The 20,958-nt window shown below is 32.8% G+C and overlaps 1 protein-coding gene across 3 annotated transcripts; it reads right to left on the bottom strand.

Annotated features, from left to right (window-relative positions):
* Positions 1-1,965: 1,965 nt before the first annotated feature.
* On the bottom strand, positions 1,966-8,495 carry LOC115953606 (nuclear intron maturase 3, mitochondrial-like). Of its 3 annotated transcripts, XR_004083750.1 has the most exons (4): positions 6,375-8,495; positions 5,991-6,088; positions 4,356-5,528; positions 3,166-3,471 (listed from the first exon to the last, which is right to left on the bottom strand). XR_004083750.1 is itself a non-coding variant. In XM_031071343.1 (2 exons), the coding sequence occupies exons 1-2, from the start codon at positions 8,426-8,428 to the stop codon at positions 6,043-6,045; spliced, it is 2,100 nt and encodes a 699-aa protein (XP_030927203.1). In that variant the 5' UTR covers positions 8,429-8,495; the 3' UTR covers positions 5,920-6,042. The 3 variants fall into 3 exon arrangements, 1 of the variants encoding a protein (XP_030927203.1); XR_004083751.1 differs by lacking the exons at positions 3,166-3,471; positions 4,356-5,528 and adding an exon at positions 1,966-2,348; XM_031071343.1 differs by lacking the exons at positions 3,166-3,471; positions 4,356-5,528 and having other exon boundaries at positions 5,920-6,088.
* Between the last annotated feature and the right edge of the window lie 12,463 nt (positions 8,496-20,958).

Raw genomic sequence — 20,958 nt, 5'->3', positions numbered from 1 at the left:
GTGTAGTCACATAATTTTTGTTTTGTTTATTATATTTCTCCATTGTGTAGTCACATAATTTTTGTTTTGTTTTAATAAATTCTTGGCTCAAAATCTTCTAATTGTTTGGTTTACATATGAATTTTTAAGTTCATTTTTTGCAATACATTTAATTGTCTGGCCAATTTCAATAGTAGAAAAGCTATAATCATGGATTCCCTTCTTTCTATTATATTTCTCTATTGCGTAATTATATATATAAATATATATATATATATATATATATATATTGTTTTATTTCAATACTTTTGAAGCTTTCAATCTTCTGATTTTTTTTTTAAATTTTGTTTGGCCTTTTGGAAGTTTTAACATCATAACTTTTGGGTTTTATTTTTTCTATTATCAGAAATTATCTAGAAGATTTCAATGAATATCCATGGATTATTCTTTTTGAGGGTAACCCATATTTATCTTATATTTCTATTCCTAACTTTTTTTTCCTATATTTTTTCTTTAATTGTCCGTGTTTACGTCTCCTTTGTTTTTCTTATTTTTACTTTCATAGCGTATGTACATGTTGGACATTTTCTTGAAGCATGTTGGTATCATATATTAAAATATTGTTAAGTTGATAATAATAATAATAATAATATAGTTTAATAAATGTCTGAAACGTATAGCTGTTAACAAATGTTTTAGCTATATGATTTTATTTTACAAATTCAATTTTAGTGTTGTAGTAAAATAAACAAATATTAAATTATATATTGTACTCAATACATTTCCCGTGCATCGCACGGGTTAGCGACTAGTGGCTTTAAAATACTAAGATATAGCAAATACTTTTGATTTATTTTGTAACAGATACAACCATGTAATTTGGTGAAATGATCAACAAAGATCAATGGAAAAGAAAAGTATATACTAATGTGAGAGGTGGTAGCCCCTAGACATCAGTATGGACTAGTTTGGAATTTTTTTCATTTTCCACCAAGGCAAGTTTACAAAAGATGTTGGACATTTTGAGAGTTGGAAAATAGAAATTTGGACAACTCTAGTAATGCAGATTATAACACATTTCGTAGATGACCGTCATTTCTTCCACAAATCCCACCAGTAAGTGGGGAAGAATTAGCTTTGAGTAATTTGCAATTCAAACGAGGACAGTTCCAATTTGGCATTCTATGGCACTTATAACAGCATCTGTAAATGGTGACAACCATCCAAGCAACTTCAGTAATACTACTTTGCCATTGTTAATCCTTCCAGATTTGTAAAAATTAACTCGAATGGACTACATCTGAATCTACCTTCCATTTCTTACAGAATATCTCATTACCGATGAAAAGGGATAGATTATTAGTCCACAATAAGCTACCATAGTAAAATGCCCTATGTTACTCGGTGTCAATAACTTCTAGAAGAATTTCAAGTGCCTACGCTCTTCTTGATTGAATATTATTTGCCTTCTCTTTATTAGATTTAGTTGGACTAAAAGAAGCAAAAGAAAATTTATATCTGAAGCAAACTGAGAATTTTCTTCTGCTTCTGAAGTGCCAAATAATTCAATCTCAATTGTTTGATTACTTGATAATCTAATTCACATCATCATGAAAAACATTCTTTTTTCTGTTCAGACTAGTTGCCCACCTTGATAGTGTTTTGAACTTGTTGAGCTAGGTTTGGGGTGTGACATCCGAAGGTCCAAGATTCAATTCACCACACTATTAATCTATCGAACACCTTTATAGTGTTTTGAACTTGTTGAGTTAGGTTTGGGATATGACATCCGAAGGTCTAAGGTTCAATTCACCACATTATCAATCTATGGGGTTTCGAGATGTCTCATGGATAGGAAGTAGAATAGTCTGGTCAAACGCAAAAACACCACTTCTTGAGAGAGAGAGAGAGATTATGTGTCTCAAAGTAAAACTAGCAAAATATATACTGAAAAATCTAATCTAATTATCCATATTATTTCTCATTACCATTTTCTAGAAACTACCCTCCATCTTCGTTTTCTGTACACAGTACAATATATCATCTTTATCTTCTAGAGACTACCTTCCATCTTCAGAAACCACATTTCTCCTCACTCACCCATTAAACTTGATATTGCAAAAGCCAAACAATGAAACAATGTCATTCTTTCTTGCTCACTAAAAACCTCAAAACCCCACAAAACATTACACTTCATTAGTAACAAAATCTTCTTCAGCCTGTTTATGGTTAGTCTGCCAAAAGCTCAGCCTGCTTCGTCACAAAAATGATCAACACTTTCCCTTCTGAAATATTGTTTTTTACTTAAAGCCTTGAAATCCAGTACCTCTGATTTAAAGATGACTCACAGAACCCCACAGCAGCCATTCCTATAATGAACAACCACAAAGACCAATTAAAAGGAAACAAGTGTTCAATACTGACTATGAAAATTTTAATAAAAGATGGGAAAAAAAGTATATTGCATTTTTCAAAAGTGCCAAACGTAGACTAAACTCTAAAAGCAAAAGAGGTAAATACAATACAAGTCAATCATCAAAGAAAAATGAAGATTAATTGTCAAGTCAATGCAAGTATATACCCATACATCACCCATCATATTTTTTTTTTTTTTGCACAAAATGGCAGTACTTAAGATATGAACTCGCAAACCTTTGGTAGCCAATCATACAATGGGAACTGTAAACAAACCGAGCTAAGCCCAACTTCCAACTACTCATACTCGGCTCTTGCAAGATATTTCTAGAATTCAAGATGGGCTTGAGCTTGATTCCAGTCTCAACATTCTGGTTGGAGCTCAGCTCATGCAATAGTTGAATGTCTTCCAAGCTGATTGCAAGCTCCAAAAAATTTCTAAATGCTAGCTGTTTTGAGCATTTAAACTTCAAAAGCTGATGGGCTCTACAACAAGGGTAAGGTTATTGTACAGCTTAGGAAGCAACACCTGCAATGGCCTTTTTTTCTCTCACGTGTCCATTGGAGCATGGTTGTTTATGTATATTCCCAAAAAAGGTACCTCAATGTGTCCTCTTCTCCTGTGTGTGACCTACAGCTGCTAATAGGGAAGCAGGACTTGTTATGGCAGGAATGGCTACTCTTTTCATCTCTTGTTTGCAATTTGGGAACCAAAGAGGGCAAAATTCATCTTATACATGAAAAGCCCATAACATTTTTATGCGGTGGTTCAATCCCACAGATTAAAAAACAGATAAATTAAGAAGAATGTGCTGTCTGTGGTTAATTCCCAAAATGAAATACTCAGATCAGTTTGAGAAGAATATTCCCTCAGATCAGATCTATGATGGAGACACTCTATCAAGCCAGATCATGGGCTGACAAGCTGAGCATAATGATGCTTAAGCTCAGAACATAGTTCAAGCTCAGATCATCTTGCTTAACAAACAGGCCAAGCAAACTTTGATCGAGCTGCTTGCGAGCAGCTTGGCTCATTTTTCAGCCCTACAGTACTTGAGAACAGCTCTCAACATGTACCTACAACAAGCATGAGAAGAGTTGGGAGAATTCTAGTATTAGTTAAAATAAAAGCCAGAAAGATCACAAGAGACACTATACAACAAACAAACAAACATCAAACAAAAGAAGACAGATTCTGGAGAAACGCTTTTCTTATGGGTCAACCAAAAATGGGCAACTCATGGGAAAGAAGCTTCAATGAGACAAAGGTTTACCAGTCCTATTTCCTATTAAAACAAAAGAAGCTTAGGGAAACAAACAAATGGTCCCCTTAGTTGCCAGAGTAACTAATTTTTTCGATAGACAAGCCAGAGGAAATCTTTTAGTTTGTGTAACTTACAAATAAAAAATAATAAGAGTAAAAAAATTAATTAATGTCTTGTATCCATTGTGAAGAACTAAGTGTTTTTGTATAAATCAAACAAATTAGGGATCAAACTGCTGGTGTGGAGAGTATGAGGGTCACAATGTTGTAGAATATTTTGGGCATGTCAACATGAGATACTTACATAGAAGAAGGTAAGAAGGCACCAAGAAAACAGTTTTAAGGAAAGACAAGATTATCGTATTGAAAGGATACTTAAGCAACGCAAGAGGACAGAATTGTCATGGACAAAATGGTTTCGTAATCCTATCCAATGTATCCATCACAATATACTGAGCTATGAGATAAATCAAATGCTCGTGGTTGGTTAAACAAAAGACGCCTTTCGCAAAAACTTGGAGAAGTCACAAAATAACCCTCCAAAATCATGGAAAAGTTTTGGATAATGACTACTTGAATAAGCTCCTCCATTATGTTCTTAAGAAAAAATTCACACAAAGATTCATCACCACAAATGAACAATGACATTAGTAGCAAAGATATGAATAAAAACGCAATCAATTTACACATCACCTACCTGGTTTCATTTCAGAAATGAAATACACAAGAATTTCTTGAATAAGGTTTCAGAACATCAGCAGCCTCTAGAACCAAAGCCAATTACATAGGAAACTGCAGCAGAACAAGCAACATTCAGTCCACATCTGCAAACAAAGTGTAGTCAATTTCTTCATTCTATCCACCTTCAACTCCAACCCCCCTTCTAAATATTTTAAAACCCAATGCTTCAAATCCATGGTCAACATCTTTGAACTAAACATCTTTGAACCTGAAGTGATCACTAATATTTCATCCAAATACCTGACCACATACATCTTCACTGAGACACCGAAATAAGCTCCTCTGATTCAAACTTTGTATTCTCCTGATTTTTCTGAAGACGCATATCTTGAATTTATTTATCAAACCCATTAAAGTAAATATTAATCAAAATCGAAAACAACCCGCTTTCATGAGGAAACCCCCTTCCTAAGTAACAACCACCCAATTCAATTCCCACCACCTCACACTCAAACCAACCTCTTTGTAATACCGACAAAGAAACCATCCTTTATTTTCTCTTCAATAAACAAACACAGCTTATTTACATGCCTATTATCAAAAAAATTTCAATCAAATGTGACACTAAACCACCAACTAGGATTCTCTACTGAGTTCTTAAGGTACCTAATGGCGGTGTGGCGTCCCATACCGACACGCTCACCATAATAAAAATTAACAAACCGTTCATCATACACAATTTCCAACACCATCCTAATAGCTTCAATCAAAACCTTTAATTTCAAGTTGGGCAAGACCAAGGACTCAACTTTCATTCTTGAGGGCATCATTGTGAAAAAACAAGCTTCAATATCGAACCGATTCTCGCAGAGCTAGCAGCCCATTTCTTCAATATCAAACCGCCTCGAGACCGAGTGTAGAAGGGACTGTGAGTCAAGGGAGCTGAGGCCATTGTTGGGTTGTGGAGTTGTGATGTTTTGGCAGGCAGTGAGGAGCACATTGGGCAAAGCAAGGACATTTGAGACAAGATTGGAGAATGTGACATGTGAGTATAGAGTAAGAACTACGGCTTTGAGTTGGGGTTTTGTGAGGGTTTCTGTGGGGTTTGTATGAATCAAACTACAAATTAAGAATCAAACTACAAATTAAGGATCAAACAGCTGGTGTGGTGAGCATGACAGTCACAATGCTGTAGAATAAATTGAGCATGTCAACATGAGATACTTACATTTACATAGAAGAAGGTAAGAAGGCACCAAAAAAACAGTTTAAGGAAAGACATGATTATCATATTGAAAGGATACGTAAGGCACAAGAACAGAGTTGATTATAAAAAATAAAAAAAAAGGCACAAGAACAGAATTTTCAGGGACAAAATGGTTTTGTAATCCTGTTCCATCATAATAGACTGAGCAATGAGATAAATCAAGTGCTCAGGGTTGGGAAAATAATGGATGCCTTTCACAGAAACCTAGAGAAGTTACAAACTAACCATCCAAAATCCTGGAGAAGTATTGGATAATGACTACTTGAATATGTTTCTCTATAATGGTTTATAGTAAACTTCACACGATGATTCATCACCACAAATGACAATGAGATTAGTAGCTAAAAAGAAAATCAATAAAAACGCAAAAAATTTACACATCACCTGCCTGGCCTCATTTCAGAAAAGAAATACATAAGAATTTCTAGAACAAGGTTCACATCAATAGCAGCCACCAGAACCAATGCCAATTATGTAGAAAACTGCAGCAGAACATGCAACATTCAGTCCACATCCACAAATGCAGTGCAGTCAATGTCTTGCAGGGTGATACTCCCCATATATAAATCATTTATGTGATGAGAACAGAGAGGGAGGCATTTCCGATTGAGACTTTCATGAATTGCACCCATCCCTGGGACCCATTTGTCCTCAACAGATGGATTCACATTCAAACGGTTCTGCAGTAACCATACCCGATAATAAACAGTATCCATTCTGTCACAGAAATGACCGATACAGGAACATGAAGGCTCATCAGAAGCCAACCTGATCAAAGCCAAAGATAAAGCCCCATCAACAGGCCTTGGATCCAAAAGATTTTGATCTCCCATCATTTTAACCTCTCTTTCTGTGGGGAAGTACACTTCTTCATTTCCATTAAAATCAGAGACCTTCAAATCTTTAGTGTAATGCTTAATGGCTTCACGTTTGGTTGACTCATGCTTCTCTGCTAGTGTCAAAATGCAAGAGAACCTCAAGTGATAAGTTACTACAGTTTTAACCATCTTGAAGTTGTGACAGCAACAGAAGAAATCAAGCCACCTTCTCCCTACTCCTGCATACCACTTGATAATATCAATATCTTCAAGAGCAATGAGTAACTTGATCGGCCTAGGGCGACCCATGTTATTTGTAAAACCAGCCATCTTAACTGCCTTCCTAACAAGTTCTACTGGTGCATCAACTTTCATACACAGCCTTGTCAAATCCTCAACCGTGCTCTTAGCGTATTTCTGTTCCTCTTCCTCCTCCACTCTCTTTTCTTCTTTCTCTAATGCCTTTCTAGCTTGGACCGGACTCAAATACTTGTCAACTTGCTCTTGGAACTTATCATACGCATCAACCAGCTCTTGGGGCAATTGACCTCTAATGTGCCTTAAAGAGAGAAAATCGCCTGCTGTAAGCATCCGATGCCATTCCCAACGCTCTTCCAAGGAACCCAAGAAATCATGGACCACTTCATCAGTCCAAGTTCTGAAGATTTCTCGAACCTCATTTTCAATTTGAAAGTCAAATTTAAACCCATCACTTTGCTTCAACTTCTTAAAAACATGCTGCAATATCTTCATCCCCAGTATCTTTCTTTTCCTCTCTCTGGCATTTTTAAATTCTAAAGCTCTAACTTCCTTCTGCCTAAGGTACTTCTTCCGTGCCCTAATTGCTTTCTCACTCATGGGAGGATGCAAAACTGAAGGTGGAACTGCCTGTAGTTCCATACCTAGAAAACTAATATTCTCAGATACTGCACTATGAATTGCCGTCTTCATTTTATCCACCCTCAAATCCAACCTACCTTCTAAATATTTCAAAACCCAATTCTTAAAGTCCATGGTCAACATCTTAGACCCCGACGTTATCACTAATATTTCATCCAAATACCTGACCACGTACATCTTCACTGGCTTATAAAATAGGCCAGACATCCAAACAAGCTGCTCTGATTTAAACTTTGGATTCTCCTGATTTTTCTGAAGACGCATATCTTGAATTTCTTTATCAAATCCATTAAAGTAAATATTAATCAAGATCGAACACAACCCGCTTTCTTGAGGAAACCCCCTTCCTAAGTAACAACCACCCAATTCAATTCCCACCACCTCACACTCAAACAACCTCTTTATTAAACCAATCAAAAAATCATCTTTTATTTTCTCTTCAATAAACAAACACAACTTATTCACATGCCTATCATCAAACCTTTCTCTATCAAATGTGACACTAAACCACCAACTAGGATTCTCTACCGAGTTCTTAAGGTACCTAATGGCTGTGTGGCGTCCCATACCGACACGCCCACCATAAGAAAAAGTTACAAACCGTTCATCATACACAATTTCCAATACCATCCTAATAGCTTCAATCAAAACCTTTAATTTCAAGTTGGGCAAGACCAAGGACTCACCTTTCATTCTTGAGGGCATCATTGTGACACAACAAGCTTCAATATCAAACCGATTCTCACATAGCTGGCGGCCCATTTCTTCGATATCAAACCGCCTCGAGACCGAGTTGAGAAGAGACTGCGAGTCAAGGGAGTTGAGGGCATTGTTGGATTGTGAGGTGGTGAGGTTTTGGCAGGCAGTGAGGAGGACATTGGGCAAAGCAAGGACATTTGAGACAAGATTGGAGAATTTGCCATGTGAGTATTGAGTGAGAACTAATGCTTTGAGTTGGGGTTTTGTGAGCGTTTCTGTGGGGTTTTGGGTTTGGGTTTTAGGGGGTGGAGATGGGTTTTGTAAGAGAGTTGAGAATAGTCTGAGAGGGGAGCGATTTGGAGACCTGAATTCAAGTGGGTTTATTCTTCTGAGGTGTATAATCATTGAGACAACGAGAAGAAAAGTGGAAGTTTGGACTTTGGAACCTCCACTTTGGACTTTGGAACCTCCACTTTTGTTTTGGGGGTTAAAGGTTTTTCTGCCTGAGTTCAAACTTGAGAGAGTAGTTCTAGTTGCAATTGCAAACAGTAAACTTTTTCTTTTTTCACTTTTTTTTGTGTGTGGTGAATTTCGTTTTGTGAACCTGGACTTTAGTTTGGGTTTAATTAAATGAATTTAAAATTTAAAATTATTTTTTTTAGTTGAAAATAGGTTATTTGTATTTTAATTAGGGGATCCTTCTAATATCTATCTTTTTTTTTTTTTTTTGGGTTTATAAATCATATTTTTATGAAAGCTAGTGTTTTTGCCCATAAAATGGAGCCAAATGAGAGATTTAACACTATCTCTTCCTCACTAAATTTTCGTTTTAAATCACAAGATAGAGAAGGCATTAATTCCCTCCCCCTGTGATTTGTTTCTAAGTCTTTTCTTTCTATGAATATTACATGTTTATTTAGAAAAAACGAATGTTTAACATTGATGCTAATAAGAGATTTTATGACCTAAATATTTTTAAAGTGTAATTTTCTTAGTTAGCATCAAGTCATTAACTAGCTTTTAGAAATTAATAATAAATAAATAGAAAAAGATACATAAAAATCATCTTCCAAACTACTTTTTATGCTAAAGCAGCATAGATTGAACTAATACATATTGGGAATTTTGCTAATTTAGTACTTTTGCAATTCAACTGGTAATGCCATGACAAAAACTGATATTTATTGGAATAAGTATTCATAAAAAAAAATTTATCAAGATTGAAAAACAATTTTTTTGGTTGAAACTGTGGTCTCATAAACAAGATACTCTGATAATCGATATTTAGCTCACTTTCAATACAAGCCCATCACATGCATAAATATTAGAGACAGGGAAGTACATTCAACCCACTAATCGACCCAATATTTCAAGTTATTTTTTGTGGGTTGAATTAGGTGATGGATTGGGTTGTGTTTGATTTTGTTTTTCGTTTTTTCTATTTTTTTTTTAAGCTTGGGTCGGGTTAGGTGCGAGTTGGCAAAATTTTTTTACTGGAGTAACCTGATCTCACCAATATTAAAACTAATTATGTAAATAATACTAAATTATTGAATAATATACTTAAATAATTAAATGAAACCACAATTTTTCTATTTGGTTTGACAAAATGGCCCTATCATGATTGTCCAATCCAAACCTTTCATGCATTCTTTTTAGAGCTACCAAGGGTTGGAGATTTCTCAATCCTAAGAGATCGGTTGGGTTGAAAAATACCCCAAACCCAACCCATCCTATATGCAACTCCATAGTTCATTTTTTTTTAATCATATTTTAAAGAAATTCATTTGTTTATAGTATTTACTATTTATTCAGTTATGTGCTAGCAAAATGAAATGTATCTGTCCAAGGAGAGTAATTAGCCACGAAAGTGTGCAAAAACTGCCTTCATACCTGCAAAATGAAATGAAATGTATGGGCTTGGACCTAGTGTAGAGAATGGACCTTTTCACCTCTTCACAATTTGGCCCTGTGGCCTCTCATAGTCCAATCCCAATTATTGTAAATTGAATTTTCTTTTCATCTAGTTGCACCAATTAGATTTTCTTTCTCTTTTTCTTTTTTTCAATTTCAAATGGGGAATATGTAAACTAGAACATATGTAGTCTACCTTCCACCCACCAAAAATCCTTTATCTCCTATCGATTGAAATCAAAATCTCCTTTTATTGAAGGAGAAAAATGTATCATTTTAATAACAAAAACTAATGATTTGCTTTGGGAGAGAAAGCCTAGTCCAGAAATTGATTTAACAATAAAAACTTCAAAATGTCACTATTCTTTATTTCTTGGATAAATTGCAAATTATATCCCTAATGTTTGGGGTGTTTAGATTTTACACCTTGAAGTTTTACAATTTGAACTTTATCTCCTAAAATTTTGGGATGTTTCAAATTTTGGAAATTTTAAGGGTGTTTGGATTTTCTTTTTTAAAGTTTGGGAGTGTTTGAATTTTACTACCTAAAGTTTCAGAATTTAGGGATGTAAAATCTAAATATTTCCAAACTTTAGAGAGTAAAATCCAAGTTCTAAAGCGTCAGGGTGAAAATCTAAACACCCCAAACTTCAAAAAGTAAAATTCAAATTTTAAAACGTTAGGGTGTAAAATCTGAACACCCTCAAATTTTAGGGGTGTAATTTGCAATTTACCCATATTTCTTTCTTTCATGTGATGATGCTCACAATTGTGTGGCCCAAACTTGACAAAATATATAGTTAGCAGCTACTATGTCTTAATCAATATTCATACATAGCATTAGTGCATCATAGAGTGCTTGTCCTTGTTCCCACTGTCATGTTAAATGATAGGTGGGACGCTAGTGTCTGAAAATGGTTTACCTCTTGTTCATTGATACTTGTCACACTGAAAATTGCCATATAAAATGCAAGGTTGTTTTATTCGCTTCAGTCCTTCTTGTGTCAATAATGGACTCGTACAAATTTACTTCAGACCATGAAACCAAATTTTGGGTTGGCTTGATTTTGACTTGTCTTCAAAAAGCATTCTAAATTGAGGTAAATATCATGAAATTTCTTTTTCTTTTAAACTTTACTAGGATCAATAATATACATCTCAACTTCTATTGGATGTAACTTTTACCAATAATACACATCTCAATAATTTTCTAATGATGCATTTTCTAATAAGCTTATATACCACTTGATTATTTTGTCTTTTTGTCCCCTTCATACTTATAAAAATTATTAAGATGATTAGTTATTGATAACAATCACCTCTAGAAAATGTTTAAGATCCCTTTCAAAAAAAAAAAAATGTTTAAGATTCAAGATTTTTAACTTTAATCATACACAAAACATAAGTTAATAGATTGGATAGTAAACATCATTTGATATTAATTTAAAGTTCGGCAGTTACATTAACAATGAAGAGAACATGTAATTTAATGACAGAATTTTAAAATTATTAAACCAAAGTAGTATAATATAAACAAAAATTTATCATAACTATAATAACATGATCCTCATTCATTTTTTAAAGGACCCAATTAATGAGTGTCTCAAGTCAATAGTTAATGTTGAGGGTTTTTTTTTTTTTTTTTTTTTGGTGAAATAATATAGACAGGAGACACAGGAAATGAGGAAAGAGGGAGTGAGAAAACAAGACTTATAATGTTGAGTTTTTAATTGAAATATCTTGTTAGAAGTCATGTATAATATAGTTAAAAGAAGTATTTGTTTATTTATTTGTTTTTTATGTTTCAATTTTGCAAGACTTATTAAATTCTTTGCAGCAATTAACAAAGGGTTTTTATTATTATTATAATATTAGAAAAAAGTTAATAAATATTCTAAAGATATTTGTCAGTGAATCATTTAAAAAATAATAATTTATAAAAAAAATCAATATTTTAATAATTTTTTCAATTTTCCATAAAAATGATATAAAAAACTTCTTAAAATAATTTATTAACTATTATCTGAATCGCCCATTAAAATGGCCTTTATTGTTGTTATTATTATTATTATTATTATTATTATTATAAACGATCAAAAGTCTAAAATCCACTGCTTTGTCAATTTGTCATGGTCACAAACAGTAACGTACAGCCAAGATGTTTCTGTCCTAGAAAAATGATAGGAAAGAGGGTGAGGAAGTTTCCGGGAAGGTTGAAAACATGGAAAAAGTTACAACTCACAAGTAGGACAGCATACATCGGAAAAAACACCCTCAATCTAATGTGAGTCCATTCATTTTTTTCTCTTGTCCAAACGAGGGACTATTTTATTTCCCAATAAGTAGATTAGTTTACATAATAAATAATTTATGGAATACCTGTCAACAATGTCATTGTTCCTACAAATCAATATTCCCAATAGATGACAGCGACTCTTGTTTTGTAGTGATCTGCAAAATTTCTTTATCATTCATCCCCACAATCAATACAAGAAAAACCATATGCATTTTCCTTCCTGCACAGCCGCACACTCCACGCCAAACCGCCCATTTTACATGACTTTTTTTTTTTTTTTTTTCCAAATCCAACAAACCCAATTTGTAGAGTATAATATTTCAGATCCGTTTGAGATCATCTTATTTTATTAAAATTAAAAAAATTTACTATAAATACTGTATATAAAAATAAAAATTAGTTGAAATAATATAATGAGACCTATAAATAGTACTAAAAAGTGCAGTAAGACTCATATATAATAACAAAAATAAGCTGAATAATAAAATAACTAATTTTGCTTTTTGCCAAACAGACACATAGTATCGAACAGCTAATTTTGCTTTTTGCTAAAAAAATTTTGTTGAAAGTGTATTAAAATATATTTGTACCTTAAAAAAGTAGGAAAATGTGAGAAAAGACAAAAAAAAGTGAAGTTTTAAAAATATGTACATAAAAGCTAAAAGCTAATACTAAAAATTGATGCCAAAAATATAATATTTAGTCTTATTGAAATTCTTTTTATGAATAGTTTTGTTGATTAGGCCATTCGATCATTTAATCAATAAGATTTTTTTATTATTATTAAAAAATAGGACATGATTCTCAAAAATAAATAAATAGGACATGGGTTTTTTGAAAGTGGAATTCCAGAAAGGGTGTCATACACATATTAGATAATGTATAATAATAAAAGGGTTTGACTTATCTCTAATACTTTTTAACTGGGATTTTTTTTTTTAATAAGAAACTGCCACGTTACCCACTAACTAAATAACAGGTAGAGATTAAAACTCACTACCACAGTACCACTTGTCATTGTATATTTAAAACAAAAAGATATGTCCAGTTAAAAAAGTACTGGAAGTAAGCTAAACCCATAATAAAACTTAAAAAAATGCAATATTCAGAATTTTTAATTAAATATAATTACATTATTATGTATAATTACTTTTTAGTAAAAACTATAACCAAACTAATTTTTCAGAGAATTCCATTTTTTTTTTTTCATTAGAGAAAAAGAAGAGTTATCAAATTTATACCTAAAACAGTGTAAAGAAACGCAACTAAAAACTAAAAACATCTTTCTCAAAAAAAAAAAAAAAAAAAAAAAAACTAAAAACATAATATAAAAATCACCAAAAGACCCAACCAATACTATGTACTATCTAGTAGTAAAATGGCTTTCCATGTATCACCGAAGGTTGTTCACTTTTGAAAATTGTTAAATCTATAATAAATACTTACAAACTGCATGAAAATCAACATAATGACTATTAGTTCAATACATAATTAATAAATATTGTAATTTCTATTTTATAGTTAGTGATACATTAATTTGTAAGATTTATATATTAAAATTTGTAGAATTTTTAGGTCACTCTTTTTTTTTTTTTTTTTTAAAAAAAAAATCCATATAAGCTTTAAGTAATCAAGAGAGGATGGTTAGGATGGGTGGCAATTTGGGTTGAATAACATGTATACTTTGCTATGAATTTCGAGCTTGATTTTCTCTATCTCTAAGCAATTGCTTTTTGTCACCTTATTATCATATCATGAAGTGGATTGCAAATGTTTTACTGCCACCGTCTTATCATATTATGAAGTGGATTGCAAATGTTTTCCTCAAACTTCAATGCTGAGCAACTGATTTCTTCTAACTATTGGATCAATTGTGATCTCCCCTGTTATTAGAGTTTCTTTGATTTCTGTTATAGTTAAACATAAAATTCATACGTGCATCTCATGATCATGTAAAAATAAAAGAAAAATAAGAGGTCACAGACACATTAAAAATAGGGGAAAAAAGTGAATGGTCAAATAATTGATAATCTTTCTTGTTTCCCTTAAATTTTTTTCCATTTTTTACTTTTTTTTTTTGGTGCCCCAATCATCACATCACAAGAAGTGAAAACTAAATATCATTAGCATTTGCTTGCCCTTTTGTTTAATTAGGATGATTAAAGGAGATAAAAATTATTTATCCCAACATAAGTGTTCCTCTCGATCTATGCTCCAATAACTGCAATTTGTATCGATTTGAGAATAATTTATTTAGTTTTTTGTTGAGGTATACTAAAGTATTATTATCCTTTAAAAAAGTAAAAAAAAAAGTATGAAAATTTAATATTTTAAAAAATTATACTTAAAAACTAAAAGGTAAAAGATTATCTTATTACACGTTCTTTTCTTTTCTTTTTTTCTATATATAGTAATTAAAATATTTTTTTAAAAGGCCAAAAGCAAAAACATGACATACATTAGTTAGCAGATTATGAAATAGAAAAATCTTAATGTGACAAAAATTTTATTTTTGCGAAAGATATGGAGTACAAAGTCTTTTTTTTTTTTTGGCTGAATGAGTATCAAAGTCTTTAAGAAAGTGTATGGTGTTTCCATTATATATAGCATCATAATCACAATGTATGGGTTTTATAATGAGAGTGTGATGCTGCATTAATTTATACAAAGCATAATAAAATTTTACTTTTGCTGTCAGCTGCAAGATATTAATATGGAGTGGTACGGTTGTTTGGGATAATTCTAGACAGACTAGGGTTCAAACTGCACCTAAAAAATAGACAAGGTGAATTGATATGAAATATATTAGTAAAATAAATAGCAGCTTACTTCTGAATAATATATGCGTTAAATATCCAAGAAAATCAAGACTTCGTTGAGACATTCTTTGATTCACATTCTCATATTCGTACTTGTTAAAGAAATATGTACCCAAGTTTTGCTGGAATATCATTTTATAGTAATATAGTAACGTATCAAGACGGGAATCTCTGCAGAAAACAAAGCCAATGACAGTCAGAAAAATTTATTGAAAATGATGAAGATGACTAAATGTGTCAACCATTTAACCATCATGATTATTTTATTCATCTAAGCTTTGGGAACAGGGATTTCATTTTTCAATGAACTCATCTCCTTTTTATAGTTCAGTCATGGTTTCCCAAACGAACTAGGCCATTTTATATATATATATATATATATATATTTAAATCATATCGTTAAATTATCCATTATTTAAAAAGTTTAAATTATTAAAAAATAATAAATTTAATCACTTAATTATAATTCTTACACTCTTTCTCACTTGTAGGTTTAAAGTCTCACTTCATAAGTGAATGCTTAATAAATAAAAATTTAACATTCTAAATAAGAGAAAGAGTAAAAATAATGAATTTAATCATTTAATCATAATTCTAGCACATATATCTTTCAAAGTTATTATAAAATTAATTCTCATTATTGCTTTTTGTGTAGTTTTTAAATTCTATAGTATAAACTACCGAGTTTATCCACACAAAAAAGTATCAACTATCAAATATGTAATAAAGGATTAGCATTGTTTAACACACTCTATCCAAATATATTTGATAAATGAGTTATTCCTTGCAACAATCATGGTTTTAAAAACTTGTACCATCAATTGTCATTTTAGTCTTAGTAAGGTTTTTTTTGTTTCTTATCATTTTAGTCATGTAAATTCATATTTGCTGTCACTATTAGTCTGCTAGTCATTTCTAATGGCAACTTTTTAAATGAATTAAAGAAATGACTTACAGTGATAGCAATTAGCAATATAAATTTACACAACCAAAAAAACAAAAATAAAACTTACACAATTTGCTTAACTTAACAGCTATAATTTACATTTTTGCCTTCAGCTAATTAATTAGTAATTACTCATATGCATGACAGGTGACTAAAATCCAAGCTTTTAAATTCTGCTCCATATACCCATATTATGGGATTGCATCTTATGCAATTACTCTGAAAGGTTGAGACTTCAATCTCAACCATTAATTAAAAAAGATTAAGAAAAAAACTTATAAGAAGTAAAAAGTGAAAGTTAAAAAAGTGAAAAATGAAAAAATAAAATAAAAAAATAATTAGAGAAGCAGATGAATTGGGGACAATACACCATGCATTTGAATTGACGCCTAATCCCATATTATGACGCCGTCAGAGCAATATGATGTGACATGCAGGAAGTTAATTAATGCAGATAAGTACATCACTGTTCTTCCTGTTGAGCCATGTGTTAGCTAGGGTAAGTCGTACATTTGCCAGAACACAATTTTGGTTTCGCAAGCTAGCTCCTCCAAGACTTTGTTCTTTTTAATTATATAACACATTTCTACATATAATAACACACAATATATATATATATATATATATACTCATAAAGTGGAAGGATTAAACAAAATTCACAGATTGAAGATTAATTAAAAAAAAGATAAATTAACAACATGGAACACAAAAAAGGAATATAATTAAACATTACACCAATAGATTTTATATATGATTTACTTCATTTTAATTTGATATTGTTCAAAAAAAAAAAAAACTATAGAATCTGCATATTCATCCATTTGTACCTACAACTGCAAGGGAAAACAAAAGTTTGTTTGTTTGGACACCACCTATGAATGTTATATAATTTATAGTTTCAGTAACTTTTTTACCCATCGTTGAGAGAGCAATCTTTTAGAGTTTCTTCTAGTCGATGACAGTGGGAGAACTTGGAAGAATTTAGGTGAATTGTGTGCTTTGCTGCTGTCTGTCCATAGCCAAGCACTGGATTCTGCAGTTGTCATCGATCTTAGAGTAAGCAAGAGTTTTTTTATTTTATTTTTTTTAATATTTTATTATTACTTTAAAGAACCAAAAATAAAATTTTTTTTTTTTTGTACAATATAGAAATTCTACTCAAGCCTAATTTAAGTGTATATGTATGTAAAGTTCTCTCTTAAAAACTTGAATCCTGACTCTTACTCCCAACACCCCACAAGCACTCATACTTGTGGAGTGACCATCGCGCCAATGGTGCGTGGTGGTAAAGTTTTTTTTTTTTTTTTTTTTAGAGGGTTTTAACCTATTGCGTTCACTCTTGATTATAACTTTTTATCATCAGACTAAGACATTAATCAGTTTTTTGTATAGACGGGGATTGAACCTTAGATCTCTTATTCAACCCTAAATTTTTTTATCAATTGAGCTAATTAGAACCCACAAAAGAAAGAATTTTAAAGATATAACTATGTATTTATTATAGTTTTATGAATATCTATTTAATTTATGTAATTAGTGTATACAACTTATTATATATATATAAGAGAAATGCTAACGAGTGTCCTTAGAGCATTGGTTAACAAACTATTTTAGGAAAGTTTTGACGTCACTTTTATGGGAAATGAAAAAAACTGTCAAAATATTAATTGTTTTTTTTTTTTTTTGCTTTAAAAATTTATTTAATTGGATTGTTAACTAATGCCTTAAGGGTACTCGTTAGCATGATCCTATATATAATATAAAAATAAGGAAGCAACTTATAATGAGTTTATCATTAATGAAATTATTATAACTCTATTTAAATAAATAAAAAATCTTAGACTTTCTTACCAAAAATTATATACCATAAAAAATAATTATTTCTATAGATATATAAAAATATTTAATTGAGATTTAAGGGATCATTAATCCAATCACTATACTTGGAGAATTTCTAGAATTTTAGGGGGCCATGACTGATTCTCCACTGCTCAACCTAAGAGTCAAATTAGGTTCACCTCGATCTAACTATATATATATATATATATATATATATATATATATATATATTTTGTTTTCAACCAACTGTCTTGTGCAAAAGTGGTCTAGACCTTTTCTTTTTGGTTAGTTGTCTGAGTGTATATAGCGACTAAAATGAAAGAGGTGCATTTGGATTTTTGTTTAGTATAGCATGATTTGTGGGAGATTACATTACTTTATCACCTAAGTTCATATGTTAGGTGTAGGAAACATACTTTTCTTATTCTCAGTAGTTTCGGATTTTTCAACAAAGTCAGGTCAGATATCATCTCCTTTAATCATTGATCTGGAAACGATGGCATGTGAAATAGCAGCACATTTCGTACATCATGCTCTAAAGACTATACAAGAGCTGTGGACCCTTGCTATAGCTTAGTAGCTGGCTCTTTGATTTTGATGCTTTGAACACAGAGTAGCTAACTGAGAGTGAAATCCTACTTACATTAATTAATGTGCTTTCACAACTTATTATTATTATTATTTTTTCTTAAGAATCTTATTATTCATTTATCTTCATAGAAAATACTTATTTACATTTGAAGTATAGTAAAATGATACTTGATTTATCCTTTTTTATTTATGGTAAACCCCACCAAGAATGTAAGAGAAGAAAACATTATTTACTGTACTTCGAGAGTATTTAAATTATATTAAATATGAATGTGAATTTACTACGTATATTTATGATTATTTTTCTAATCACTTGGTAAAGGTATGTGTGTGTGTATATATAAATCTTTTTGTCTAATGGTGGACACAAATCCAAATCTTCTGTTCCACCTTTTCTGCTCTATTCTATATTTCACCAATAAAAACTTGACATGTGTTAACATAATTAATTAAATACTATAATTATTGACTTATTAATATTATCATTATTAATTAATGGTAGTATTTATTTAATTAATTAGGTGAATATGTGGTAAGCTTTTATTAGTGAAGTATAGAGTGAAACAGGAAAAATGAGACAGAAGGTTTGGAGTGGGTTGACACCACTTGGTATTTTCAAAGAAGACATTCATGATTTAAATTCTCACATTTTTGTTATAATTATTAAATTAATATTGTAGTTGCACGATTTTCCTGGCCCAAATTCGATTGATCAGGCCCTGGCCCAAAGCGCAACCCACAATAAATATTTGTAGAGGATGGGTCAAAGAACTTGGTCTCAGTGAGTCTATTCGGTCTGATACATGGACAGCATTGTTGCAGAAAATAAAAACACCAGAATGGATTTCTCACGTATAAGTTTATTTCTTTAGTTCCTCATACAGAATTTTTCGTCCCTTCTCTAAGGGACTCCACTACATTATATAGTTCCCTTCTCTCATCTCAACCCTACACTTGTTGACTATCTAAGCACCTACTTGAGTGGCTGTCCCATCAGACGCCTTCATCTCTCCCCATGTGAGTTGCAAAGGCCAAGGCGGTACTGTTCAGGGGTCATTTCCTCATTAATGCGGCCAAGAGGGTGGTTGGGGCGCAATTAATGTGGTGGTAGCTCTCCATGGGATATTTTGGATTTTATTCATTTTATATGTTGGGAGGATGAACTGAAGTGGCTGGGGAGAGTTCCTCGTCTGGGCTTCGTGATGTCCGAGGAGGAGTTACTCCTCGGACAGGTTTCCTTGGCGTTTATTGGGATTGAGTAATGCTTCATACGTGGTTTCTCTTTGGACAGGACGCTCCTCGGACGGGCCTGAATTTGGAATAGCCCATTATTTCTGGGCCGGGCCCCACATTAGCCCCTCAAAACTCCGGTTTCTATCTCCCTCCGAGGAGGAAAAAACGGGGTTTTGATATTTGGGAGAGGGTGGAAATAAGGAGAGCGTATGGCGCGCGTGCGAACCGTTACTTTTTGACGCGCTACAATTTACGAGGTGCGGCCATTAACTTCTGGAGGCGTTATGTTCCCTCATCCAACGGTGTGGCGTAGATCGAACGGCCATCGTTTTTTCTCGTATTTTTAGGCAGGAGCGATTTTTTCTCTCTCCTCCTGGCTATTTAAGACGTCAGAGGGGTTCAGTTCCTTCTTTTTATCTGCGTTTCATAAACCTTAGAGGCTTCCAGAGAACTCCATCGAACCCCAGAGATACACGAACACTTGCGACCGTTACGCCATCGTAGCCGTTTTTGTGAAGCGTTTCGTCCACGAGAGATTCCCAGGCGCCTCATTGAACGTTTTGTGAAGGTACCAGTACATTTCGTTCATCTTGCTGTTTCAATTTCCTCCTCGGACTCTACTTTTTTTTTCTGAGTCTTTACTTTTGTTCCCCGGTTCAGTCCAAATGGGTAGATTTGAGAAATTAGTAAACACCCTCGCCGCTATGGAGGCCTTTAGGGCTAAATATCACATTCCCCCGGGGGTTGGGCTGCGGTACTGTCCTCTTGAAGGAATATTGACAGATAGGCGTGAGGGAGAAGTCGTTATCCCCATGATTGCTTTCATAGAGGGAGGGATGACACTTCCCATGCGTAGGATTACAAGGGAGTACTTGTTCAACCATAGGTTGACGCCGTACCAGTGTGCCCTGAATATGTTCAAGATACTAGGCTGTGTAGATGTCTTAAACGAGCGGATGAATCTAGGCCTTACTTGGCACGATGTGGCTTATCTGTACGAATGTCATCGCCTCGGGGATGAGGGGTATTATCTTAAATCCCGGAACGAGGACGTTAGGTTGATCTCTTGTCTCCCAATATCCAATAAGATAGTGAAGAATGATTTCCTTATTGCTTCTGGGGAGTGGTTCGACGGTATTCATTGTCCAACTCGGGCAGGAAACCCAGGTGCGGCGTCTCTAGGATCGGTCCCTTTTGGGATAGGATTTAGCATTGAGGGGTTACACTTTTTGCTTTCTTTATGATTGGAAGATTTCGTGGACTAATCCCCTTTTCCTTGATTGTTTGCAGATAAAAT

Source organism: Quercus lobata, chromosome 7 (assembly GCF_001633185.2).
Source record: "Quercus lobata isolate SW786 chromosome 7, ValleyOak3.0 Primary Assembly, whole genome shotgun sequence".
Taxonomy (NCBI): Eukaryota; Viridiplantae; Streptophyta; class Magnoliopsida; order Fagales; family Fagaceae; genus Quercus; species Quercus lobata.
Note: the sequence above shows the minus strand (reverse complement) of the source record. Positions and strands in the feature narration are given on the sequence as shown.

Coding starts and splice junctions, on each gene's coding strand:
- LOC115953606 (XM_031071343.1), bottom strand. CDS start 8,428: ATGATTATACACCTCAGAAGAATAAACCCACTTGAATTCAGGTCTCCA. Junction 6,089..6,374: donor TTATCTTTGGCTTTGATCAG/GTTGGCTTCTGA, acceptor GTTCTGCTGCAG/TTTTCTACATAATTGGCATT.